This window comes from Oreochromis niloticus, linkage group LG7, assembly GCF_001858045.2.
Source record: "Oreochromis niloticus isolate F11D_XX linkage group LG7, O_niloticus_UMD_NMBU, whole genome shotgun sequence".
Lineage (NCBI taxonomy): Eukaryota > Metazoa > Chordata > Actinopteri > Cichliformes > Cichlidae > Oreochromis > Oreochromis niloticus.
In genome coordinates this window covers 52,826,014-52,853,862 of record NC_031972.2, presented here as the reverse complement: position 1 = coordinate 52,853,862, position 27,849 = coordinate 52,826,014, and the positions used below count along the sequence as shown (strand labels likewise).

General features: G+C 40.2%; 1 protein-coding gene across 4 annotated transcripts in view; it reads left to right on the top strand.

The window, feature by feature from the left end:
• The window catches only part of scaper (S-phase cyclin A-associated protein in the ER), a 56,705-nt gene that overhangs the window by 14,870 nt on the left and 13,986 nt on the right, over nucleotides 1–27,849 (top strand). For all 4 annotated transcript variants that reach the window (XM_005470739.4, XM_025908906.1, XM_005470738.4 and 1 more), the window contains 15 exons: nucleotides 127–294; nucleotides 434–500; nucleotides 586–703; nucleotides 1,049–1,160; nucleotides 1,582–1,722; nucleotides 1,802–1,957; nucleotides 2,050–2,192; nucleotides 2,589–2,670; nucleotides 2,765–2,917; nucleotides 4,101–4,208; nucleotides 8,005–8,141; nucleotides 11,931–11,996; nucleotides 12,527–12,653; nucleotides 19,964–20,079; nucleotides 26,684–26,807. In XM_005470739.4, coding sequence (XP_005470796.1) covers nucleotides 127–294; nucleotides 434–500; nucleotides 586–703; nucleotides 1,049–1,160; nucleotides 1,582–1,722; nucleotides 1,802–1,957; nucleotides 2,050–2,192; nucleotides 2,589–2,670; nucleotides 2,765–2,917; nucleotides 4,101–4,208; nucleotides 8,005–8,141; nucleotides 11,931–11,996; nucleotides 12,527–12,653; nucleotides 19,964–20,079; nucleotides 26,684–26,807 — 1,818 coding nt within the window. The remainder of the gene's footprint in view (nucleotides 1–126; nucleotides 295–433; nucleotides 501–585; nucleotides 704–1,048; nucleotides 1,161–1,581; nucleotides 1,723–1,801; nucleotides 1,958–2,049; nucleotides 2,193–2,588; nucleotides 2,671–2,764; nucleotides 2,918–4,100; nucleotides 4,209–8,004; nucleotides 8,142–11,930; nucleotides 11,997–12,526; nucleotides 12,654–19,963; nucleotides 20,080–26,683; nucleotides 26,808–27,849) is intronic.

Here is a 27,849-nt window from a genome sequence, read left to right as displayed (position 1 = left end):
TAGTATTTGAACCAAACGTTCAGTGCAAACCAATATTAAATAGTTGTATTTGGTGTACAGTGGGATAGTTTTAACATTTATGGAATGTGAAATGTGTGTGAGGTGGAATCTGTGCTCTCTGTTCAGCCCCAGTCTATGGCAGAGGTCCTGGCCAAGAAAGAGGAGCTGGCAGACCGGCTGGAGAAGGCTAACGAAGAGGCAATCGCCAGTGCCATTGCTGAGGAGGAGCAGTTGACAAGAGAGATTCAGGCTGAGAACAATGACCTGGAGACTGACAATGAAAGTGACTTCTCTGTAAGATCATGTTTTTTATTATGCTTTTGAATGTTTGGTACTTTTGATTTGACAATCATTAAAAATGGTATTTACAACGTTTTTTTTGTTATTATGAATCTACTATTTAAAAAAAAAACCCCTCAAATATTTACCACAGGCCAGCATCGGTAATGGAAGCTGTGGAGCTAATATAGATTGGAATGACATGCTGGCGGATTACGATGGTATGAAAGGCAACATCTAAGAGTTAAACACTTTTTGTAAAGGTAAACATTGCACTCAAGTCTATTTTTGTTGTCCTTCCTGTAGCTCGGGAACCATGGCGGCAGACTACATCATGGGGCGACATGGTAGAGGAAGAGCCCGCTCGGCCTCCTGGACACGGCATCCACATGCATGAGAAATTGTCCTCACCGTCACGTAAAAGGTACCGCATGATATATTGCATTTTCTTTTTTTCCCGGCTAGTTGGCTCACTTCATAACTCAAACTAACAACATCAGCACAGTTCAGTCTTTTTCTTTTTGCCTTCCTGAACAGCACCCAAGTTTACTCTTTAGCAGCCCTCTCCCCTCCCCTTACTTTGACAAGGATTGATCCCTGCATCCGGAAAATCAAAGGCTCACTTACTGTGTCTGACCTCTTTCTTTTTAGCTTACCACCCAGAATGTCTAAACAGGCCCTAGGTGTCTGTTAGGGTCTGCGTCTGCCTTCCACATTGTTGATAAGGAGAGGGAAAGAGATGAATGATGCGTTTCCATATTTTTGACAGGACCATTGCAGAGTCAAAGAAGAAACATGAGGAGAAACAGCTGAAGGCGCAGCAGCTGAGGGACAAACTCAGAGAAGAAAAGACGCTCAAACTGCAGAAGCTGTTGGAGAGGGTGAGTAAGTCTGCATGAACTTGACGGAAAGCACCGTGAAGAAGCTCCATGCAAGCTAAGCTTACCCTGGCTCGCAGCGAGAGATTCTGTCAGCACACTGCCCGATAGAATCACCAAATATTGTAACCCATTCCAGTCACATCTAGGCCAGCTGGCCACAGGCAGTCGTAATGGAGACTCCCGGCCAAAATCAACAGACTTTCATGAAGTTTGTTTTTGTACTCTCAGCCATGGCAAGATGAGTGAGTCCCAGAATAATTCAGGTTAACCACATAAATCCATGAAGTGGTGTTTAGTCTCATTAATCCCCACGTGAACACACCGAGAGAGGTTAGAAACCGAGCGGTCAGGAATCTATTGTCTGTTTGGTCTTAAAGAATACACTGGATTTTTCATGCTGCTTGCTTTTCACTTTCTGCAGGAAAAAGATGTGAGGAAATGGAAAGAGGAGTTGTTGGAGCAGCGGCGGAGGATGATGGAGGAAAAACTGTTGCATGCCGAGTTTAAGAGGGAGCTGCAACTGCAGGCTATTGTGAAGAAAGCCCAAGAAGAGGAGGCCAAGGTATTAAGAGCGGATCTCTTGCAGTCATGCATTTTATATATATATTTTCATATTGTCATTCAAGGATGTGTTTTTGCAGGTGAATGAAATTGCTTTCATCAACACCCTGGAAGCCCAAAATAAAAGGCACGATGCCCTTGCCAAGTTAAGTGAATATGAGCAACGCCTTAATGAACTGCAAGAAGAGAGACAAAGGAGGCAGGAGGAGAAGCAGGCCAGAGATGAGGCTGTGCAGGTGATTTAAAAAAAAAACTTTTTTGCCTTCATTTTTGTTCTCTAATACGATTTTTAAATTACCAATTCCCACTCTATTCCGCTCCTGTGTAGGAGCGTAAGCGGGTCCTGGAAGCAGAGCGACAGGCAAGAGTGGAGGAGCTGCTGATGAAGAGGAAGGAGCAGGAGGCTCGTATTGAACAGCAGAGGCAGGAAAAGGAGAAAGCACGAGAGGATGCAGCACGGGAAAGAGCGAGGTTTGTACTTCCAAATCACTTCAGCATGAGTGGAAGACTTAGTTTTTGTCCCCTTTTGAGGGGGCGGTTTAAGATTTAAATTGCGAGATACCTGATTTTTATTCTTTAGTCACCAATCAATAGCCCAGGACGAGACTTTCATACAGGGTCAGTTGTCTGTGACTTTCTAAACTGTCCTGATATAGTTGTGCAGTGTTTCCTGCTCACAATGAAACATTGGAGGAGGTGCTAAATTATTCCAGTAAGCGGAATACAGCTTACCACAACTTTAAGTGGCCCAGCAAAGTGTATAGATATTTTTATGAATTATATATTTAAGTGTTTGATTGTAGATGTTTTCTCTGTTGAGACTTGCTTTTAGATGCACTTATTTGTCATTTTATGTCCCATCTGCAGAGACCGAGAGGAGCGTCTGGCTGCTCTCAGTGCTGCTCAACAAGAAGCCATGGAGGAGCTGCAGAAGAAAATTCAGATGAAGGTAAGTTTATACACCGCCACCTTGCTTCTTTAACGAACATTAGACAAGAGTCCATGTTTCTCGTATGACCCGCGGGTTTTGGTTTCTTCCATAGCATGATGAGAGCAGCCGCAGGCATATGGAGCAAATCGAACAGAGGAAAGAAAAGGCTGCTGAGCTCAGCAGTGGTCGACATGCTAACACAGACTATGCACCTAAACTGACACCATATGAGCGCAAGAAACAGTGTTCACTGTGTGGAGTTGTGGTATGTAAAGTTTCCAATCAGTCTCTGGATCAGTTAGAGTACTTCACTAATATTTAATGCAGTATTCGAACTATTAACTAACTCTACAACTAGCTTTACTAATTAACTTAAATATTTTTATTTTAATCTCCTGAACTAATATATTTATGTGTCTTTGCTATATATAAACATGAGGAAAGCAAAAAAAAAAGACCACATTTGACAGGCTGTATAGAATTACTAACCTGAAGGTGATTCAGAGGAGTTTTGAAAGAGGCCACATTTAAATGAGGATTTAACAGCACCGATTAAACACAGTCTCCTAAACACAGATTTATGACTGGCCATGATTATGCCTTTTTTTTCCTCCTTTCTTTCTTTGAAGCATCAGGCAACAAGCAGACACATTTATCTCTGATTAACTGGCTGCCACCAAAACAAGGGTGGGACACCTTGAGTTTTCAAACCAGCATCAGATAAAGGGGAGGATGGAGGAGGGGTGGGGGGAGAAGGAATCTTGTTAAAATGTTAGATGACCTTGGCCAGCATCTGACACCAGGGATCATAGATGGGTCAGCAGCAAGCACTTTATTTAATGATATTAAACACAAACCATTCCAAATGGGCCTGTTTCCAGAAATGGCAGGAAAACATTGGCTGTTGTACACCTGTCTCTTCTAGTTCCCGTTTCTCAAACATCCACTACAGCTAGTCAGCAATCTGTGATGAGTCAACTGTTGTCATCAGCTTGCTTTTCTTTTTTTTTCTTGTATGTACATGGTTGCCCTAAGTTCTGTTTATATAATAAAAACCAGAACAATTAAGTGAGATACAAAAGTATATCACTGCAGTATAATGTATGGCAATTGCTCTGATCATTGTCAGCCCCAAGATCGTCATCCATTGGTATTGGCTTATTTTAGTGAATGAACCTAGGGGTTACGCCAAGACCCAAAATATGCTAAGTATTTTTGAACAGTCAGTCGTACAAATCTACTATAGCAGAGTATATGGGTTGCTTGAACTAATGATAATAAATCCCTTTCTAAACTAAGCTTTAGAGGAGGCAGTTCTTGTCCCAGTGTATGTGTCTCTGTGGTATACTGTTTCACCACGGCAACATGGGGCCCTGTTGACCTTCTCCTGCCTCTTTCTCCATTGTGTCCACAGCACTGACCTCTGACCACTCTGTTTGTATTTGTAGATAACCTCAGAGGTGCACCTGTTCAGCCACACCAAGGGCAAGAGGCACCAACAGGCCGTGCGAGACAGTAGCAGCATCCAGGGACGGGAGCTCTCCGATGAGGAAGTGGTGCGTATCACTGTCACCCAGCTGGGAACAAACATCCTCTCACTTTGCCAAAGTATATTGCCCTTCTGCTGCCTGTTTCATGTTTTTAAAAAAAAAATAGACAAAGAGCACAGCAGTTGTCTTTTATGACACGGTCATTATTGATGTTTATACGTCCTCTTATATACTGCCACAGGCCTGTAGCTGGCTTTGTGAGATTACAAATGAGCCTTGAAATGTACTCAGTTAAGGTTCAGCGCTTCAGTGGAGGACTGACATCACCCTCTTGTCTCCAGGCTTTTTTATTTTTTGTGTGTCATGGAGCACTTTTCCATGGGAAGGCAGCTCATTAATGCAAGGTAACCTCTCAGGCTGCAATATGAGATTGGCTTTTCAGTAGAGCTCATTGTGAAGGTGACAACTGTTGGTGCTGTACGCAGAACCTTTGGCCTCAGCAGCTCCTTCATTCAAAGCTTTTTTTCAGTGAGGCATAATTGATAACTTTCCTTTAAAGAAAAAAAAAAAAAAAATTTCCTTTCCAAATGCAGTTTCTTTTTTTTTTTTTTTTTTTTCTATGACAGCATCATAACCTTGGGTTTGGAGGGAAAACAGTTTATATATGAACACTTATTCCTTGTATTTGTTTGTTTCACTAAATATTTTAGCAGTAATCCTAATACAACCTTACCTTGTCATTTTTCAGCACTAATCAGTCAGAATTTAGTTCATTGCTGAGGTCATCCTCATAATATCCTGCATCTTAATCTTGATGTCATGCTTGGACAATTTGTATTAGATGTGTTAATACAGGACTGAGGCTTTAGCCATTCCTGTACCTCTAATATTTAACATTTAGATGTCCAGAATTACCTTTTCTTATTTAAAGTGAAGAGACTTTGTTTGGATAGATTCATCTGCCCCACATATTATTTATATCAAAGCTCAGTTTCACAATTTCATTCACACCGCTGCCAACTATTTTTCACTGTGGCTCCATAACTCTTCCTGCAGCGAAGGATTTTTAATTAAAATGAAGATGGTTTGTCCAACTGTGCTGTGAGGTCTGTGAGGTCACTCCGTAGTTTTTCAGCAGAAGCCGATGTGTCCTCATATTTTTTCATTCTATCCCATTCTGAGAGACTTGTGAATTAAATTGAAAATTCACTTGTATTCAACAGGGTGGATCGATATACGAGTAGAGGACTTGAGATTGCTTTCCTTTTTTTCTGCTTTGATATAATGAAAGTAACATCTGAAACCCATATAACCCAAGGAATTTATATCTAGGGCAATTAATAAATAGGTTTCTCAGAGGAAAGGCTGTTCTTGTCTTTAGCGACTGGCAAGCACAATGAGTAGAGTGATCGCCACGCTGCATCGGGTATCAGAACTGACTTAGGCGAGGCACTGAGTAGTCCTCAAGGACTTGTTGAAGCTGTACTGATAGACACAAATAGAGAAGCCTGATGAAATATCCAGAATGCCAGCTGAAGCAAGTTTCTCCCACCACACACGGTTTTGAGATGTGCTGTCGATTAGGTATAGCAACAAAGCTGCTGTTTAAAAGAGCAGTCTCTCGACCAGAATTTATTTGTGTAGTTCAAGTGATTTAAGATTATTTACCTGATAATGAAGGAATAGTTGATTTGCTTTTTTGTTTGCTTTCTGTATGACTTCTGTTCTTCTTTTATGACTGTGTGATTTGCTCAACTAGCAGCCGAGTCTTATCTCTTTATCAAAGAGACTGCATGAAAAGGCTGTTCGTGTATGCCAAATGGAAGTCTACCACGCTGGCCTTTGTATGGTAGAAAAGATGGACTGGATGAGCATATCCTGTAGAATTTGTATTTCTGTAGGCTGTCTTTTTGATCTGTTAAAGGGCAGTTTGTGTCAAGAGGAAGATGAGATGTTTATAGTACTATCTAGTTTCTCTCACCAGAGGCAATGTGTGGTCTTGTGTAGCTGCAATGCCCTTTGACCAGTGTTTGTGTAGTTTTGTTGCAGAGGTTTCTTTGGTAGTTAAATATCTGTTGTTAAGTCTTCTCATCCTAAATTCACAAAGTTTACATAACAACCTTAAAAAAAAAACGACAAAACAAAGAAAAACTGAATTTATATCCCAATGGATACTTTTTATGTAACTAGTCTTTTCCAACAGATGTGTTTTATCTGTTGGTGAAGCAATTCCATTAAGTGAGCAGCTAGTACACTGGATGGCCTCTCTGAGAGATTACGGAGCTGCTGTCTTCTAAGCGAGGGATAGCTACGGTCATGAGATATTAGTGACCTGTGATATCAGTGAAACGAGGGCAGAGGTGTGCAAATACAAATCAGAGGAAACTACAGGCACATTCATTTCAGTGAATCAGTCTTGAAGCTTTGAAAATCTTGCTTCAACTTTAAATGAGGAATGTAATATGGAATATTAATTGAATTTAATATTGTGATTGTGTGTGTGGTCAAATTTAAACTGGTGTGTTTTATTTCATCTTTGTATAGAAACTAGAACTAGAGTCACAGTCTGTTACTTTTAAAAAAACCAAATCATTCAAGAAACTTCCAGATGAAGTGCCTAGATTTCTTTTATTCTTTTCTTGAACATTAAGACAGTGTCTTAGTTTTTCTCTCGCTCTCTTTCTCTCTCTTTTCAATTTTATATGTATTTGAAGCAGAATGTCCCATTCTTAGTCTCTCATGGTTTTGTAGTTGAAATCATGTGAATCTTTAGTTATAAACTTTGTTTTCGGGTTCTTTAAGTCGACACTGTAAGTAAACCTTTAGCTTCAGTCATTAGTTTTGTGGCACTCGTTTTGCTTTTGCACACTTGAGCCAAACTAATGACAACTGTTTCATATGATGCCTCTCGGTGAAGAGCCCTATTCAGGGAGCAGGTGCAGGAAAAACTTTGACCAAAGGCTGTGGCATCACACAAGATAGCTTGCCTACATAACTGAAACCCTTTGTCTGGGGCCATTGTATCCTTTGGGGTGCTGGATGACAGTGTAATTTAGTAATTGGTTTCTTCCGCATGTATCATGCTGTTCAAATTGGGTTATATTCTCTTGTCTATGAGGGGAAATATCATAATTGTGTGACAGGAAGCAACACCTCCTGGCAACACCACCTTCAGCATGTCCGTGGGCAGGCAGGTGGCTTCAAAAGAGCATTCATTACTGAGAGTAATTACAGTATTCAGTGGTGTTACTGAGAGGTATGCAACATTGTGTCACATAACACATTCAGGCTTTAATCTTAAGACTACAAGTTGCATCTAATAATATGGAAAAGGATTAGGGCCACAGGAAAAAGTACAAAGTGGGGACGTCTTTTTGTTTTTTCTCAAATTCAGATTAAAGTCAGAATCCTGAGGGAGGAAAAGACCCTTGGAACTCATCTTCACTACTCATAGAGGAGAAACAAACACAGACACTACTTTTCCTGCGATATGACAGTGTAGTCTTTCTTTTCGTCTTTGCCTTCCTTCAGTTTACTGCATATAAAGTGAAGAGTGTTAAAATTGTACATAAAAAGTAGCAAGCAAATACTCTTTAATTGCTGTTTGTACAGGTACAGTATATTTGGTGCAAGCAGTAGTGTTGTGTTGCGGCTGACAAGGTGGAACCTATATTAGCATATTTGTTTTTGTTTTCGTAAAAGTACACTGTCTGCCTTCCGGGAAATGAGTGCTGAAGTTATGCACTTGCGTAAAATTACTTATTTTCCTTCTGGTGCGGATCTTGGAGTTTGTTATAACCAATAATCCAAGAACAATTTGTTAGTAGCTTTTGATATTATTTTTTTTTCTTCCGTGTTCTAGGAGCATCTTTCCTTAAAGAAATACATTGTGGATATTTTGACGGACAGCTCCGTTTCTTCGGAAAGCGTGAAGGATGGAGAAGAGCGGCAGAAGGCACGAAAGAAGGCCAAAAAGCTCCGCGCCAGGATGAACTCCAGGTAATTCATCCATTTTCTCTCTGTTACTGTCGGTCTCGGTTTTTCTCACCACCCTCTCGCAGGCAGGAGAGGACAAACCTCAGCCAGGACTTTTTTTTCTTTCTCTTTTTTTTTTTTTTTATGAGTGACAAGGATATGGAAAACAGATGTTATGTGCATCCAGGCTTTCTACAAGGTAACACTGATGATGTTAATTTATGACCACTTTCCGTGATTGGGGAGCAAAGCTGCAAATCGATCCGTGGGTCCCCGGCTTTCACCTGTAAAGAGCTTTCCTCCAAATTACTGCCATGGCATTGCCAAATCTGAAGCCTTCCTCAGTATCAGCGATGTATGTTCAAGTATGTATGAGCCATGCCTATTTTTCTTGTTCTGAATTATTGATTTTTAAATGAAGTATCAAAGAAAATCAATAGCAATCAACAAATAGGAGAGGACGCTGCTGTGTGTCAGAACCTGGACCTGAACTCAATCAATCCAGCTGGCTGTCAAAAAGGAGATTGAGGGATGAGACAGGCAATACTTACTGTGAGATGGTACCGATGCTTATTATTGGGAAGATTGTAAGACATACCCTCAAAAGACAGCAGTCGCACAATAAAAAGAATGAATGAATCATAAATCAGCTTATTATGTCCATCAAACTTAGTCAGGGGCTGAAAAATCATATTAACAACAAATGTGTATGCAGACAGTAAGAAAAAGTGATCTGCTGAACATGTTTTTGTTTTTTTTTGTTTTTTTACGACACTCTTGATCCTGCTAGCTACTGCTTTGGATGCCTCATCTTCCATGTTTGATCACTGAAAACTGATTCCCTAAGCTGAATTTGATGACTCATCGTTACTGGCCAGGAACCGTATCAAAACATTACTATTCTTTTCACTTTTAATATTCACTTTTACAACTGAGCTTGAAGATGTAATTAAATGTAAAAACAGTGGTGATACACGCCAGAGGAAGAGCATAAAGCCTTTATGTACACACAAAAATACCAATGTAATGATGCGACTGTGACTCCCGAAGTAGAGCAGGTGTTGTAGTTTTGGTATTTTGAACCCCCCCGCGCTCCTCCTGTCCTCAAGGGGTCCTCTAGCAAACCCTGACGTCCGGTCAGTGCATGTGGACGCACAAGCATTTTACTCACTATAGAGCAGTCCGTTTACCACTAACAGTATAATGGAGGGTGTGCTGATAATGTGATGTTAATAGCTGAACATGAGAAATCCATTTTACTAAACATTTTTTTTTCTCCTGCTCTCTCCACATTCACCTCCACTCATGAAGTTTAAGGTTGGATAGCTTAGTATTTCGTCATTAATAGTTTAAAAAAAAAACAGAGAGAGAGAGGAAAAACGACTGGCTGTGGTGGTCGAGTACATGTCATCATTTGTTATCACAGAGGTTTGTGCTGTTTTGTGAGTGTAGGCTGACCTAACAATCCTCCAAAATCTTATCACAATTAAGCTGAGAATTTGGCAATAAGTGAGTTTTCACTGTTTTAATAATTTATAGTTCAGAAGGAAAAGGGTATTCCAAAGAGGCAACTACAGGCTGAGACTGCCTTTCTACTGCAATGTTTTATTCTCAGCTCTGCTGTTTTTGGCTTTGTGAGACTCAGCGGTACTGAAAAAGTGACAACATGATCTGCCTCTGTTCACCATCACTCGCGCACCAGCTCTGCTGAGACTAGCACTCAAAGGCAGCAGGCCTTCAGAGGTCATAAATAACACAGAGCCCCTGTAAACATAAAGGTGAGCTGCTTCACCGCTGGGTGGAAATGAACCGTTTTATTGGAACACCGTATGGTGTCCGTAAAATGTGAGTGTGTCTCACAGGAGTTTAAACTAGGCCTGCATGCAGCCCTGTTGTGTCATAAAGTGGCACACACATACTTTAGCCCACTTATTTGGCGTAACTCCTCTACTAATAAATTTTTTGGAAGGGAAAATAAGCTATTAAAATTTAATGTAAGTAGCCTGTCAGTGTCAGGATGAGTTCTGGACTTTCAAAGCAGAGTACACACTGATACTCAGATATGAGCTTCTTGCCTGTTTCTGGTTGCTTGTGGTTTGTGGTTTGTTTTGTTGGCTGTGTGGACCTAAGAGTGACGTGAATATGAAGACACGCCTTATAGAGTATGGAGAACTGCATGAGGTGCTAAGCATGGCCTTAGCTTGTGTTACCACCCTGATTCCTTAGATAAAGGGAGAAAAAAGAGGTTCCCTTAAAGGAAAAACATATGTCCTTAATAATACACAGACAAGCTAAATGGACTAGATTGAATTATTGAAACATTGTCACTTTTATAAAGGTTTTACCGCTTGTTATGACCTCAAAGTGGGTCTGTTTTGCAGTGGAGCCATGATTTGGATGTAAACGTAGAGAAAATTCTCTGTAAACAAAATGGAATAATTAAAAGGAATCGAGATCTCGTGTATTATGAAGTGCTTATAGCCCTACACTGTAGAAATGGGCTTTCTCCGTTATTGCTGAACACTAAGATTTATTGCCCATTTTTTACATGACTATAATAAATTGTGTAGCAATTGCTCCCTGTTTAACCTGATTAGATATAAACCTGTCAGATTAATATTGTAATCTCATGAATGGCAAACAGAGTGGATATAGTTCAACTCCTTATTAAACCATGTCTGTGATACCTATTTATCCTGCTCACGTGGCACATAAAATCACTACATATTCAGAATGAACGCAGAATCAGGCCACTTAGGGATTTTTTTTTTTTCCTTTGCTCATAACTTGGTCTGTTGAAAATCAGTTCTAATGATTATTTTTTAAGTAAGTAATTTTTCTTTTTGTTAGTATAGCTGATCTTAAGGATTTTTATGATAAATTAATTTTAAATAACATAATCAGTTAAATGGGCTCGCGCTTTTCACTATAAGGTACATTCACCCAGTCATTCACATTGGAATGCATTAGAGGCAATTTTGTGTTCACTATCTCACCTAAGGATGCTGTATGTGAACTAAAGGAGCTGAGGATCAAACCAATGGCTTCCAATTAATAGATACAAAATTAGCATTGATGTTTAGTTTCTGACTGCTTAAATTTGTGCCCTGGCTATCTGTGATTTTTAGTCATTTTGGTCAAACTGTGAGGGGAAAATGTCAGTGTCTTTTGGATGAACAATCTACTCTTCACAATCTCTTGTGTTCAAGGGCAGACTTTAGTTGGAGCAGGTATGGCCTTCTGGGAGAAATCCACTTATCGTCTTCCGGGAAGAGTTTGATTCTATCAGTGTAGAGACGATTAACCGGAAGGTGCCCTGTCAACCTCTGATCAATAGTTACTTATCATGTTTGGGAGTGTGTGATTGACAGATAAATGGACCTCTCCATAACCCATTTTCACCCACAAACATGCACAAACACAAAGTTTGCCTTTTTCAGACTGGAGATGTTGGCTAACGCCATGGAGATGACAGTTCTCTAATAGCCATGGTTGTATTGCTTCTAACCCCCATTAACTGTTTGACAGCGAGGGCAGCAAAGAACTCTAGCCTCCTTGTTAAAAATGGCAAGAGGGAATTAAGCCTTGGTGACTTGAGTAGATGGCAGCAAAACACAGGTCCCTGCAGTGCTGCTGTCTGATTATTTTAAGCTAAGTTACATGGTGATTGGCTGACAGGCCAAATAAACAGAGTCGGTTTGAAGTATTTTCTCTCTCTCTCTCCTCACACTTTGATCCTTCGTGTTCGTTGCTGACGGGCCAAACACTTTTTTCCTGGGATTCAAGTACTGTTTCCTACTTCTCTCTCTTTAGAGCAAAGGAATATGAGACATCAATGGAGGCAAAGACTCAGGTCCCTGACTCCCCATACAAGGCCAAGTAAGTGTTTTCTTTTGTTTGGAGTTTTCCCTTTTAAAAAAAAAAAAAAAAAATTGACATTTTTCTTCTGTATTAGTATTTTTCCCCTGATGTTTGTAGTGTTAAAGCTTTTTTAAAAAAAAAAAAAAATCTATTGCTTATTTTCTCAATCACATCTTTAAATCTGTAAATAAATTGGAACATGGCTTTCCCAGATGGAAAATGATACACTCACTTTTAGATTTTAAATTCAGTTATTTTTAATAATAATTATTATTATTATTGTTAATTAACCACGATTCAGAGTGCAGGTATAGTTCAAGTGTAAATATAAAAAAAATGTAAATGTTTTATTATTTCATTAGTATTTGTTTTTGTAATGTGTTCCTAAAATTGACTTGAAGAGTTCTTTGATCATCTTTTTGTTTTGTTTTTTGTAGATTGACTAATCAGTTAATTGGTTAAACATTTTAGCTTTACCAGGGGTATGAAAATCCTAAATTAAGGAATGATGTTTTAACAGATTTATAACTTTTGGCTGTTATGTTCAGGTTGCAGCGGTTGGTGAAAGACCTGTTGAAGCAGTTGCAGGGCCAAGATAGCGGGCAGTGGGCCAACAACAAAGTGTCTGGTCTGGACCGAACTCTGGGAGAGATCTCGCGCATCTTGGAGAAGCAGGTCTGTTATGTTTTTATGCACCTAAAGCCATTCTTTTCTTTAATATCAAGATCTATCACAAAGGATTTTGGTTGCATGATATGCTAGACTGATCTATGGTTTTACACTGAGCAGTCTGCCGCAGTGCAGAGGTCATGCCAGCCGTCTTTTTAGTTATGAGCTATGTTTTCGCTTTCTACATACCAACTTGCCTTTGGTTATTGGCTAATGAAGACCAGATTAACAGTGTTTACACTGTGCACATGGTACCAATAGAGAAGCTTCCTAGCACGAGAGCAAGCATTGTCTTGTGTCTGTGTGGTTTGCACGACTCAGATGTCACTGGTTTAGACGATGCTAAATTGGATTTCCAGATGAAATGTCATTGATGCACAAGACTTTATTCAGCAAAGATCTTTTAATTTGACTATACAAAACAAGGAGGGGTTGGCTTTTATTGTAAATACTCCTACTACAGCTGTATAAATATAGGAATTACAAATGTAATGGCAAACTTTCTTGAATACAGTTGAGGTGAAACAAGGCCCTTATAAGCCTTGTTGCTTTTTTTTTTTTTTTTAAATAGTAAAAGTCACATCAATTTGAGACTTTGAGGGTTGGAATTAAAACACCTGCCACCATGTTTATGATGAGGAGAATATACGGCCCACTTCCTGTAATGAGGCATAAATTTCCTGCCAAGTTGTGGTTTGAGCCATCAAAACATCCCACTGAGCATGCCTCTGGGCGTGAGGATAGAGACATTATGGTGTCCCATCACTGGTGACGGGGCCGGCTGGAGAGGCTATTACCGAATTTCCCCAGGGAGACAGAGAATAAAGTGGCAGAGGTGGGTGGCATGGTGTTTTGTAAGGAGAGAGGAGGGGACCAGTGTGATGTGAGTAACGTGCAAGCTGTTACTACACGAGGGCTCCTCCTCTCAGCTCCACGTGCTCCCAGTGGGAGGTCACAGGTCAGTGGGCCAGAGGAGATGCGCTGCATTCAACAGTGGTGTCACTTGCAATAAGCAAATCAAGTGTAAGTCCTTTTGCCTTGTCTTTTTCCTCAGTTTAAAAGCAAGTCTGTGAAGTATTTTGTCAAGCTCTCCTTTACCTTGTTTTTGCAGTGGTATCCACTCAAAGTTGTGTCGAGTCATGATTAACCAATGAGGCAGTCTGGGGAGTGCTTCTCTCCTTAATCCCTTGACAAAGTCAAATAAATAGAGTCTCCATCAGCATGGCTATCTGGCCCCTGAGTCACTTCAAGTCGGAGCCGTTTTGATTATTTGACCTAACAAGCATCTCTCATGTCATTGACTCACCTACAGATTTGTTTTTCTCCCCCATATCTGATTCAGTCTCCACTTTCTCTCCTAATCCCTTCGACAACACCCGATGCTCCTCTCCTGCGCTGCTGCTTGGGTCCCGACCCCCCCACCACTCACTCCTTCTTTTCTCTCTAGGCTACGTCTAGTCTCTGACCCCACTGTGTTTCTCCCCCTGTGGCCTCTAATGATTTTTCTTGTGTCAAACCTGATTTTTTTTTTTTTCGCCCCCTCCCTCCTTACTTAGGGTGATTAAGAGAAGCAATTCTCCCAGTGTGCTCCCCCTTTCTTTCTAATGCACACTTGCCTTATTGTTAAGCACTTGTATTTATATATTGCTCAAAGTCTTTATCATTCCCTTCAGCTGAAGCTTGTCTAGAAAAGGGCAGGAACATGGCTCTGAGAGCCAAATACTGCACCAAGATTGTTTCGTTTTCATTAGGTAGCACTCACAGCTTGATTTGAGTGAGTAGTGGGATTGGTGGGAGCTGTATCTGGGGACATGGGGGAAGGTGAAGGGCAGAGTGGAAGGATTACAGGGTTTCTCACTGGGGCCTCCAACTGACTGGCAGGTTAAAACCCAGATCAGCAGTGTCAGAAGTTTTAAAAAAAAAATTTTTTAAAAAAAAACGAGAGGGAGAAACACATTACTTAGTTCATTTAAGAAATGTGAAATTATAGACATAGTGTTCTGGCACATTTTAAATGAAGTTGAATTTTAATTTCTGGTTTAAAATAAACAGTTTATTTTGTAGAGAGTTGCAAACTCAGATGTTGAGGTTCTCAGACAAGCACATGCACAGCCGCTCTGAACCTTTCTAGCTATAGCTTGATGTAGGTACATGTGAGAACACAACTATTGTCAGCAGTGTGATCACAATCTTTAAACTGCATAGAATAGCATAAAGGCTCAGTGCAGCTAGTGAGTTTTCATTCTGTATCCTGCCTGCTGCACTCTCTGCTCAAACAGTTTCCTAACCTAAACCAATCGGAATATTCCCAGAAGTGATCATGCATCTGAAGTGGACTATCTCTTGATTTGTGCTACGTGTAAGAAAGGACGTGAATCACATTTATGTGCAAAAACAACTGTATTGCTATATTTCTTGTTTCGTATGGTTTTTTGGCATTTACTGTCGAAAGCAGGTTCTCCCAAAAGCAGTCCTTAAATATGTAGTGTGCCAATGAATGATCTGTGTAGACCTGGGGAAATCTAGGCTGACATGATTGTTTCATTTTTCTAAATTATCCACCCCACCCCACCCCAAAACAGAAAAAATTAAGTCACTCATAAAGCAGACTTTTCAGATGAGTTTGATACATTTTATTTGAAATCTTTATATCAGACCTGGAGGTTTTTCTATGGCTTAACCAAATGGAGAAAATAATTCTAAAAATTATCTGGATCATTGGCGGAAGACGAAAAGTGTGTTTTAGTTTTAGCTCCAGTGTTGCAGAAATTTAACTATAGGCTGTCATTTCTGTCTTCTAAACAGCCCTGTTATTTCTCCACCATGAGACCAGTGGGGAGTGGAATAGCTTTAAACCTCTTAGTGTATTAGTTTTAACTGAAGACAGTTTGTGGCTTCTGTGGTAGGTTTTGGTTTTTGTGGCCTTTTGATTGATCATGGTTTTTTTTTTCTTGAAATAAACAAAGCTTGTGAATGAAGAGCAAATGTGGAAATGGATGATTCCACACAGCCTCCTAAATCATATGCCATTATGACTTGTATAAACACATGTTTATACTTAGAAATTTTGACTTAAAAATGTTTACTCCTGCAGCCTTGTTGTGGTTTACAGAAGACTTGGCCTGCTGTATAATGATGACATATATGTAAGGAGATGATCATCTGGTGTACTTGGTTGTAAGGGGGGTGAACCCTTGACATAAATGAAGACCCAGATGAAAGTTTAAGTCTTGCCTTAATTTACTTTGCCAGTTCTTTTCCATCTGTTCGTGAGGTAGCACAGTTGTGCCTTCCTCTTTGCTTTAATTGGATTGTCTGGTGGTAGGAGACTATGAAAAGCAATTTCTCCCAGCCACTGTTGCAAAAAATACCAGCTGCTTTGGTCCTCCCATCGCCCGGTGTAACAATAGTGACCCAGAGCGAAAATTAGATTAAGTCCTCCTGATGTGTTATTCAGGAGCTGCCTCTGACTTTCTGTCTTTGCCCAGTCTTATGTTTTTTGTTTTACCAGGTTGCTACCACTCAAAGACCAATTAGAACTTCAAGCACTGTTACTCGGCTTTAATCTATGATTATACTTTGGCTATGGTTAGCCGGGTTTAATGCAAAGAATTAGAGCAAGGGATAACATTCAGCCTACAGTAAAACTTTATGTGCATGCAGTAATTGTTTTAGATATACTGACAATATTTTACACTGGATGTCACAGCCCGCATTGCAACTATAAAATTGTCTTTGATGTGTACAGATTGTGTGACCTCATAAGACACGTTTTAGGCCATAACTCAAGCAGTCATACTGAAGTACTTACCAACTGCCACACAATATCTTATAGGATCAAGTGAAGATGTTTTATAGAGAAAAGGTCAAAGGTCAGCTTCATTGTGCCACCATACTTTTCTGCAAAAACATGTAAGAGAAAGTGCAATGACTAAGAAGAAGACATAATAGGGTTTGTTTGTTTTTAATAAAAACCAGCTGGCAATGCTATCACATCACTGATATGTGGCTAAGAATATGCTCTCCAACAACTTGCTTGGTCATCAACCCAGTTCTTGCAACATTACAGTGAATGCATAAGATTTAGTTTTTCCCTGTTTGTTTTTGAGCTAAGGTGGCCACAATGAGTAGGGAGAGAACTGCTAACTGATAATCTTATCTACTCTGGGGAAACATACTTATTTGCAGTCTTACCCAAAGTGTTGGAGTATCCTGTTGGGAGCCCTGGATGGAGGATCTTTATTGTAGCTGTCTCTTAGGAATGCAAGTTGTGAATCCTCTGATCTTAGAGAAACAGAACACTGTTTTCATTCGGTTAAGTGTGCATGCAAATTCAGCTCACTGTGTATATATGCTGTCATTGTAATTACCTTCATATAAACACGAATACTGTTGCTCCGCCTTGGGTTTGGAGAAAGGATATATCATCGCCAGATGCTTGTTCCATTTGCTTAGAAAGGCAACTGCATTACATGGTGGCAAGATCAGCGATTCGAGATCGCAGGCTGCTATCATACAAAACAAGGCTTTATTTAAACCAGTGGTTCTTAACCTTGTTGGAGGTACCGAACCCCACCAGTTTCATATGCGCATTCACTGAACCCCTCTTTAGTGAAAAATAAAATGTGAGTTTTTTCAAATTCAGGACATAGATATGTCTTTTACTGGTGCACGAAATGAGCCGTGCATGTCACGGCGGAGGCTCTGCCGAACCACTGAGACCGACTCACCGGACCCCTAGGGTTCGATTGAACCCAGGTTAAGAACCACTGATTTAAACCATCGCAGTCTGATTTTGTTTTCTGTAGACCTAAAGGTAGCAGTTCAGGTAGCTTCAACTTAATCCCTTCACCCGTATTGTTCTAGATAAATCTGTCAGCAGAACAGGGAAGGAGCTACTGAGCAACAAAGTCTTTTCTGTTTTATTTTTTTAATTTTTTTGCAGGAGACAACCAGGACTGGGCAGGTCCCGGTTACCCACTCTAATACCATTTGATAAGCTACTATGAAAGAGCTGCCTTTTCTCATTTAGCCCAGAAGCTTTTAGGTTGGTGTGTTGATGAAGGGGTGAATAGAGGGGTTGAGCCAAGTTCGGTAATCGAGACCTAATTGATTAAACACGGAAGTCTTTGTGTAAAGTGTAAAGAAAGGAAGTCACAATTAAGGTCTTTTAAAAATGTTCCCTTTGACTCTTGAGACCGTCATGGAGACTTTTGCCATTATGTTTAATGCAAAGACTTTTTTTTTTTTCTTCTTCTTAACACCGGAATTGAGGAGCCGTTACCTCAGCAGCCGGCATGGATGACAGATGAAGAGCTTATCTGTAATTTAGTAAAGCGTTTGTCTTTCAGTGTGTTCGGGCTTGTTGGCAACTTCCCATCTGTGGAACAAAAGCACTGTGAAGTGGCTGGATTTTAGTGCTGTCACAGCTTTGAGGAGACCGTAACCTCATTAGGTGGAGGAGTGACCTGTAGGCTCTCTGTAGTTGTGTGAAGAAGGCCCTCCGTCAGCAGCTCACCTCCACTTCCTCTGCTCTTCATCCAACCAGGCACAAACATGCCTTATAGTCAGTACCCACTCCAGGATTTGTATTTGTTGATGTACGAGACGCTGTAGCAACAGCATCCCACATACTGCCAATTAATCTATCGTCACAGGAGACGGGGCCTATCTATTTACATGATGTTAGAAATCTAATCCTATATAATTAGAGGTTTCCTTTGCAGAGTCATTTCATTTGTATTTTTATATTGTAAGTGGAGTAAGGGAAAAATAATTCAGCAAGAGGAACCAATGGATATTATTTTAATTAAGAAATATTTCTTAAATATTAATTTGTTCCTGCTGAAATTCCTACTGAAATTCTGCAGTTATTAGTTCATTTCCTCACTGACTACATGACAAGTGATGTGTGACAAGCAGAAGTATCTAATAATAATGCTGTATCTAATAATAATGCTGATTAAGGGTTAGGATTCAAAAAAGAAGTTTGGTTTGAACAGAGGAACAAAGTAAAACTTTCTCCTTTGTTTTCTATTTAATATAAGTGAGATTCATGCAAAGGTTATTTCTGCCAATCTTTTTACTAAGTTAGAAATACCCAAAGATATTAAAATTTAAAATATCTAACCTTATTTTTTTATTGTTTTAAATAATTTTTACATACCAATCGAATTCCTATTTGTCTAAAGCCAAATTGCAGCCCTTGATAATAATTTACGTAACGCTAGAGCCAAAAAAATATCCCACTGTGCATCTCATTCACCCACGGTTCATGTCATTTTGTGATATAGGAACTCAAAATGATGCTAACTTAGCATTATATTTGTGTTCCAATGTTTCCTCTGTTTTAGCCATCAGTGCTGACTACATTTTCCTAAGGCAGCTCACTAAGAGTTTACAAAACTACAAACCCATCCAAAGTCACTAAATTCTATGAGGAAATTCCAATGTCCCCTAAACAAAGATGGCAAAAACACTGACTGAAAGACTTTAATTTGTGCTTTTTCCACGTTGACTGTCATCATATGCCACATCCTATATTGGCACTCAGTGATCAAAACTTTGAAAACTCCTGGTCTCAAGGTTTTGCTGTCTACAACAAAGTTGGCTGGAAATTTAATGTATAAATGTTAACCAATTAATTTTGTTGAAGTTTTTATAGCTTTCTGAAATGCATTGCCATATTATTGGTGTGAGAGCCTTCAACTCTCGGTTTGGAAATAATGTATTCTATAATCATGCCAGCTGGTGGCATCAGCCACTGCCCTCTCATTTGTATTTGAAAACTATAATATAGCAGTCGTAAATAAGAGCATGGAAAGAACTGAACAGAGCCACTTTGATATTCAGCCATTTAGTCAAGCTCACCTAAAATGGATTGTTTCAAACCCAAAGAAGATGTATAATAGTGATGATGATGCAGTAGAGCTATAGTGTCATGCTATTAGAACAATTCAAATTCTCTGGGTTGTACTGCTCTTAGATCGCCTGCGTGGTGTTTTCTCACTTTTACTTAGCCTGTTGTGATCCATTGAGACCACCCTGATGCTAACTGGAGTCTGCAGAGCATTTTGCCTTTCACTGAAAGTCCACTGTTGTGGGGCGGAGTCAGGTTGTGCACTTTTGAGATTAAACAGGAATACTTTAGGGATCACTTTGTTTCACATTTCAATCCTTTACCCCTGTAGGAGAAAGAAAGGCTCCGTCTCCAGCGAGAGCTATGTAATCCCCCGTCAGGCCGGCTGCTTGTTGTCCCCTGACTTCACCTTTGTTTCTTTCTTACCCTCGCTCTTTCTCTGTCCTTGCCTCAACAGAATAACGCAGACCAAGTGGCCTTCCAAGTAGGCGGTGGCCTGTCCGCTCTGGAACAAATTTTACAGGTCATCACTGCTGCCTCCACACCCACCGCAGTTCCCCGTATTCCTCTCAAGTGAGTATCACCACAAAATTAAGAATTTTTGTATTCATGTGAACCAAAACATATAAATGTGTTTTTTGTTTTTGTTTTTTTTAATTGTTTGCTATTTCCTCTTTTTTTTCCTTTTTTTTTTTTGTGCTTCTGGCTTGATCAGAGTTGGAGTTTAAGCCATCAGGGTGATATGTCCCTTTAGCTTATGTTAACAGCTATTTGAATTTAAAAATCCTGATTGAACTCGCACAAAAATAAATAAATCAATAATCATTAAGGACAACAAAAACACAAAACAACAAACCGGGTTAGGTTATTTATCTGTGACAGTACACACCTTAAACACTCATTTTTAAAAAGACAAAGTTCTCTTAGCACAGCTTTGTGTTGCAATAAATAAAAGCCAAACCATTGAATATGCAGTGGTATTAACATTATCACATGTTGGTTTTTTGTTTGTTTGTTTTTGTATTTTTTCTAACTAAAAGATAAGAAAGAAAGGAAGGATGGGGATGCTTCTGAATGATCCATATTGTTTGTCTCTCTGTTCTCTGCTGGATTCACAAGGACTCTTAGCTTTTACAGTCCTCCTCTGCAATGACTCCTCTATGACTTTATCCTTTCACTGACATTTGCTGCTCTGTTTGCTCCATGTGATCGTTTTTGCAATCGCATAAAGCGAGGGAGCTAATGTCAGCTAACCTACTTTATCAGCGTTTACAGTTGCTTCATCTCAATAAATACTCTCAAAATGTATTAATGAATAACAGCGCTGCCCTTCAACAAATGGGAAGCATTTCCATTCCTGTAATCAATTTGTGTTCTTTCTTTTCTCTCGAAACACAGAAAGCACATGTGTCCCATCTATCATTTAGAGTACGAAGTATTTTTGAGTTGTGGGTCTGGCGCTTGCATGGCCTGCCAGTAGATAACTTCAGAGAGCCTGCTATAGTCACAAGTGGGACTCTGTAATGGACTTGAATGGCCTTGCTTCCCCCATTCATTAGCATTTACTGGTCTCTGAGTCTCTGCTAATGGACAAATGCTTCTTATATTTATAATGCTTTTAAAGGGCATCACATGTATATTGTTTCTTCTGTTTTTTTTGTGGTCTCTCTTTCTCAATCATTGCAATCTTCGGGAATTTCAAGCAGACTTCTGAATTCGAAGCAGTATTATGTTGAATTGAGACTATCTTTGCAGCACAAAATGTGCGCACAATAATCTCTTTGGCATTGTACATCTCTTTAACATGCTTGAATGAAGAGGTGGATTATTAGGGCCATGTGTTTCTATCGTTGGGTAACAATACAAGCAAAGTCTTGAGTGAGGAAGAAATTATTTTTATTATTGAAAAGGTGTAAAATGAACAAAGGATTTTGTGATTATCTGTAGAAAAGCATGTATATGATAGTTTATATACAACATATACAAGAGTTTAATAAATGAATGCACTTATTACAGTAGCTTTGTACCCAAGAGGGTTGTAAGCAGAGATTTTCTTTATGGTTTTTGTAAAATGTAAAACGCAGCAGAGGTCACGCTCTGTTCTTGTGTCAGTCAGGTCAGTGCAGTCGGCAGCTCATGACGAGATGCAACATAAGGACACAGCCCGGCCGTCTGCTTATCACTATCTGTCATCTGGATTGCTGTGTGGCCTAATGGGCTGCTATACAGACGCTAACCTCAGAGTGAGCTACATTATCTGTTTACAGTGATGCTGCCGTATTGATCACCTCCTCCCACCAGATAAGCAGAGTGATTTACAAAAAAAGGCAGCTGCCGAGATGCTCCTGCCATATCTCTCCCAAGGGAGGCTGATTCCATCTTGTTACCATTACATTAATGAGCTAATTCCTCGACGAGGCTCCGCTAATGTTCTGGTGTAACCCTGTGGTCGCTGGAGTGACTAGATCAGGGTTTATGCAGTCGCTGTCGTTAACGTCAGATGAAGAGATTTCTTACAAGAGGCACAATAACATCCCAAACTTTGGCATGAGCTTTGTTGAATTTACATCAGTTTAAATTTTTAACTTACTTTTGATTTTCATTGTTTTCATTATTTTTCCAGTAATTCATATTTGTCGCCATTTTAAGTCATTGTTATTAGAGACATTGTTTAATGTTAAGTGACGCAGCTGAGGGTTGTATCCTCGCAGTTTATTGTTGTATCAATACAGTCTTAGATTATAGTGAAAAATCCATTACAAGTCTACATGTATTATCAAATTAACAGTACAAAACCAAATATTATTCAGTTTACATATGTTTTTTTTCCCTTAACTTTCATGTCTACAGGAATCAGTAGACCTTACTATTTATGCTTGGGTTTCCTTTTTGATATTTATGGTTAAAATTGCATACATAACTACATCATTTTATAGATGAACATTGAATCTTACCCCTTATCATGTGTGCCAGCTGCACATAAGCTAGCTGTTTTGTCCCACTCAGTTGAAAGTGTTTCTTTAGTGTGTGAGAAATAAATGAAGGGGTTGATCCTCGTTTCTGTAGCTGGTGTCCTTTTACTGTCCTTCCATAATGACAGCTGCGGATTATGAGTTTAGCTGAAATCCAGTGTATTTTTTTTGTACACTGATGGAAAGTTACACTGAGTGGGTATTTAGATTGCAGATGCCTTGTCCTTGTGACTGGAATAGGGGTCACAGTGGGGAAGGGAACAAAATGCACAAATGTTCTCAGTCTCAGTGCAAAGTGTTATCATCCGGTACACGAACTGAACAATGAGAAGAACAGAGGCGCTGATCTGTGACATTAGGTAGCAAAGATGAAATTCAAACATTTATTTTCTGAGGGTTTGGTCATATTCTGTGTCGATAGTTTCCAGTAATTTAAAGAAAATCGGCGCTGTGATTGTAACAGGTGAGCTCCAGAGAGAGGTTTACAGTCCCTGGACATGCGTGTTAACCCAATTTGTCTTTCCACTTCTGTCTCACATGACCTGTTGTATCCTGTGAAATCAGACCTGCTACCTGTGGTTTTATTTCAGGATGTTTTCCGCCATTTGGGAGTGTGTGCGTGCGTAGGTGTGTGTGCCTTCACTTGTGTGCATGGTGCGGCGTGACGGCTCATCAGATTTCTCCTCCTTCATAGCAGGCCAGTGTGGCACGACAGCCAGGGTAGATGTCTTGGAAGCACTCAGGGTATCGGAGAGATCAACAGCAGAATCAAATTAAATGTCATTTAGATAGCTCTGAATGAAGGTATTGTTTGACAGCACAAGGAAATGGGTCTGCTCCTCACCTTTTATTTTGGCTTAGGATTCTTTTTCTTCCCCTGTTTAAGAGGCAAGGGCTCAACCTGATCTGGAAGTTAGTCAGATTTCTGCAGCGCTGCCCCTGTCAGGCTTGACTGCACACATAGGAAACTCACAGAAAGGGCGAGGAATGTGAGACTGAGGTTGAGGAGCACAGATCTCATTGCTGATAACTCAAGGCAGTGACAAAAAGCATAAAGACCCTTTTTATATGCTTGTTGTCCTGTTGTCAGTTGAACAGACAGTTGGCCATTTACCTTGATAAATGGACTTGGGTGAAAGATAGCCGCAATCCATAACCGTATATCTAAGTGCTAGGGAACCTGTGTTTATGGTTGTTACTTCTGATTTATTCCAGAGAGTTTATTAGCCACACTTTGAGTTTTTTTGCAGACAAATCCTCTGCTTCTGGAATAGTTTTGTGCTGTTATATTATTGAATTTGTTGTTTGCCTATCCTTGTTGATTATGATATCTAAAAACCAGCTGGCTCCTGGGGTTTTAGCAGGATAAAACCTCAGTGGTTTATGGGGGTGCGAGACAAGATCAAGTGCGCTACTTTCATGTCTGTATGAATATGCCTACCTTTCACGTAAAATAATATTCCTTGCTTGTGTGGGATTAAATTTAGTGTAGGGAACGTACATTGTTCTTTTATTTACATATTATGGTCTGTCTTAAACTCCGCTCCCAAGTCCAACAGTGATAATCCATGTCGATACTTAAATGCTTAAGGTGAGCTGGGATAGCCAGCAGTTTTGGAAACCTGGTAAACACAATATTTCCAATGTAATGAGAATCCCATAGTGGTGTAGGGTGAGGAATGTGGAGAGTTTAAATAGACTGGTGCACATCAGTCCCCACAAAGTTTTGGTGTAACACGAGAAAGGGTGGTGTGGCACTTTACCAAATTGTTCCTCAAAATCTTTGACTAGAGCTGTCAATGAGGGGTGTTTAGAGGGGTGAGATTCCCAGAGGGGCTGGACTATCAGGTGTCGTGCTCATCAAGCTCAATTAGGTGGGAGGAAACCAAAGACAGATCACCGCGGTGGTTCATTGTACAGTCTGGTGTAAGGGCATATAACTCAAACACGCCTTTGACAGCTTACTCATTTGTTAAAAGATGGCCATAGACAGCCCTGATTAGCTGTGTTACAAAGCAACTGAATGCTCATTACATGAGAAGTTAATTGAGTTGAAGGCCTGATCTCTCTTACCACTTTCCAAGCGATTTAATAAGAATACCCTGATCAGTCTTGCCTTGAATTCATTTTTAAAGGTAGTTTTAAATGTTCTACTGTTGGACTATTTTTTTTTTTTTTTGTAATAATACACTTTGTAGTATCATTTAGTACAGTAAATATCCAGTGTGTCCTTATAGTCTCCTTTAAGAGGGTGGAGTGTAGGGTGGTAGTGGCTGAGGAGCAGCTGGAGTGTATCCCAGCTGACACTTAGCAATACATCCTGGACTGGTCACCAGTTAGTCACAGGGATGGGACTCTAAACTGTGGAAACAGCAGTTTTCAGAAGGAAAACTGTTTTGCAGCAGCCAACATGAATACAGGGGTATACCTAAACTTTGTCACCATGGGAACACTTAAAAAAATGAAGTCACGGATAGACTGCATTTAAAAAGTCTCAGCTATGGACAGACCGACCAAAATGTGAAACAAAATGAAGTCGGTGCCGTAGCACTAGATCGGATAATAAAAAAGAGCATTTGACAGTGCTATAAATAAATTCTAATGACTTATTTGGAGTTTTCTGTTTTATTTTATTTTATGTTATTTGGTTTTTTTGCTTTTATTTGTCCTAAAAACAGTCATATCCATTAAAATTTAACCCAAGCATTCGGCAGATTACAAACCCTCAAAATCTCTGTGTAACCTGAATGCTAACAAGACAGTAATCAAGTCAAACCCTTCCTTGCCATTTAATCTGATCGATAATATGATAACCCTACTATTGTGCACTTTACTCAGATATCACATAATCTCGAATGACACACCGGTGACCGAAAGTAATTCGTGTCCCTTTGAGGAATGTACACGGCAGCTACCACTGTTTTCATGGGTGAAAAGTTTTTGAGTTGTCGTATTGGTGTTTGCGTCGAAGCTAATTTTTGTGCAATGTTGACTCGGGAATCGAGCTCTGAGAATCTAATGCTGCATGACTGCACACGAAGGAAAGTTTGGTTGGGTTCTCATGTTACCTCACCTTGTTGTTCCACAAACGCTCCCATTATCGGTGTACTTAACCATTAGTTAACTTTTTCCAGTTCATAAAGATATGAACTGCTCAAATAACTCAATGTATTTGCTGTACATTTAATGACACAGTTTGTAGTTTTTCGATGTGATTGTTGAGCGCTCTCTTATTGTTTTCAGGTGTATGGATGTAATCCTTGATGTCAAACTTGGTTGCTATCCTCAAACATAATGTTTCTCATATTGTTACACCGTTCGATGTCTTAGAGCTTTAAACTGTTCTGTCAGTAATGTTAAAAAAAAAAAAAAAAAAAAAAGGAGTGGGCGACGTTATTGACAGACGTTAGTGAACCTCCACCTAATCCATTTTTCTTCACAATGCCAGTGTGGTTTGACCGAAAACGCGCAGCAGATGTGAAGGTTCGGTAGATATCAAAATGTTTACCACTTGAAATAAACATGGCCTACTTTAGGCACTGGAGAGGCGGATTCCTTTCTTCCAGCGAGCAGATAGGACACGCTATTTCTCCAATGGCTAAAATATACAGTTGTCAGAAAATATTAACTGATGAAACGGGGCAAGGGGGGGAGGAGCAGTCACAGCAGAATGATTGGTCAGTTATCTGAAGCATTAATCTTCTCTGGGGCTTGTTGCAGAGTAGACATAATACAGAGGCACGCTGACGGGCTCAGCGCTGACTGCTGCCTGGGGCTGCCTGGCGGCTGTTGCGGAGCTGCTAAGAGAAATAGTTTTATCTCTCCAGCGGAAATGCTGCACCATCTCTGCCAAGATGAGACCGAGATTGTACTCAGCACCTCTGAAGGTGGCTCTCGTGAAGGGAGTGTCCGCATAAGTAGCTGATATGAGTGTTTTATATCTCAAATCGGCTTTCTTACTCTTGCTGTCAGTGAGATATGCTTTTGACTCGTGAAGACAAACTGCACCCTTAAGGAACCACAAATATAGAAGAGTGTGTTTGGTTTTCTAATGCCTGCAGATAGTCTTGTCAGTGCCCCGGTCACGTTTACATCCCAGTAGTTCATGTTCTTTAACAAATTGGAAGGGGTAAAGCGTTGTGCCCTGAGGTTTGTCTTATGTCAAGCTTTTGATCGATAACAGTTTTGTCATCTTTTTCTGTTAGATCGCTCTGTTCTGCTGTAAATATCTACAACCTGGCATGCTCCTGCTGCGCGCTCAACTGCTCCTATGTGCTGTTTAGCAACAAGATAGTCCTCCTTATGGACCTGCTGCTGCATCAGCTAACAGTAAGTGTGTGCATCCCAATGCAGAAGATGGGAGATGCAATGTAATACAGTGTTTTGTGTGATTAGTTTCTGCCAACAACATTATTTACATTCCTATTAAGTACAGGAAATATAGAGGCAAACATGCTCAAAGGGTGTTTCCAGGTGTGATCAAACAAACACGGCCTCTCTCCTAGCCACACATAAATGTTGCACATGTTAAGAATTTCATGTTTTCTTTACATTTATCTGCTCATATACACTGGCTTGACCATAAAGGAAGCAGCGTTTTTACTGCTGTCTGCTACAACCGCAGTGTTAATGAAAAACAGAGTATGACAAAGAGCTAGCGAGTAACAAACCGTTGCCCGACTTCTCCACAGATGCCTCCCAACTGAGTGAATGTGAGAGCATAGTCACTCAGGGAGGCAGGCGGGCATGGGAGGCTGCATTGCGGCGACATGTCAGCCCCATATCCCTCAGCACTCTGAGAGAAGGACTGTAAACATCAGTCCACTCCACACATCCAACGGTGGCGGCTCACTGGGGCCGCCTACACTCACAACCCAGACAGGACAAGGCACAGACACAGGGCTGTGGTGCACGCATGAACTCTACTGGGGCTTCCTTCCCCAGTCGAGTTCCAATCCAAAGCAGTCATATTTCCTTAGGGCACAGAGGGAGAGGTTCGCCTGTATGCTTCAGTTTATATAAAACATATCCCCACAGCTGCTCTGCTGACTGACATATCCAGCAGCACCGCAGAGGATGAACTAACTTTTCTCCTCACGTTGACTGCAGATTAAGAGTTGAGCTCAACATTCGCTCGAACTCCGATTCGATCATAAGTTGTGATTTTATATGTTTGTTTGGTTTTTTTAAGTTTACAACTTTTAACTTTGAGTTTTGCCTACGCCTGCACATATTCATGTGCGCGTCCATGTTTTGGAATGTGTGTGAGAGTAAAGCAGTGGGGGTTGCACTGCCATATGAACATGCCCCCTTTTAATTAGATTTGTGGAGAATGTCGGTGGATTTACCTACGCTGTCAGCGTTCACCCTA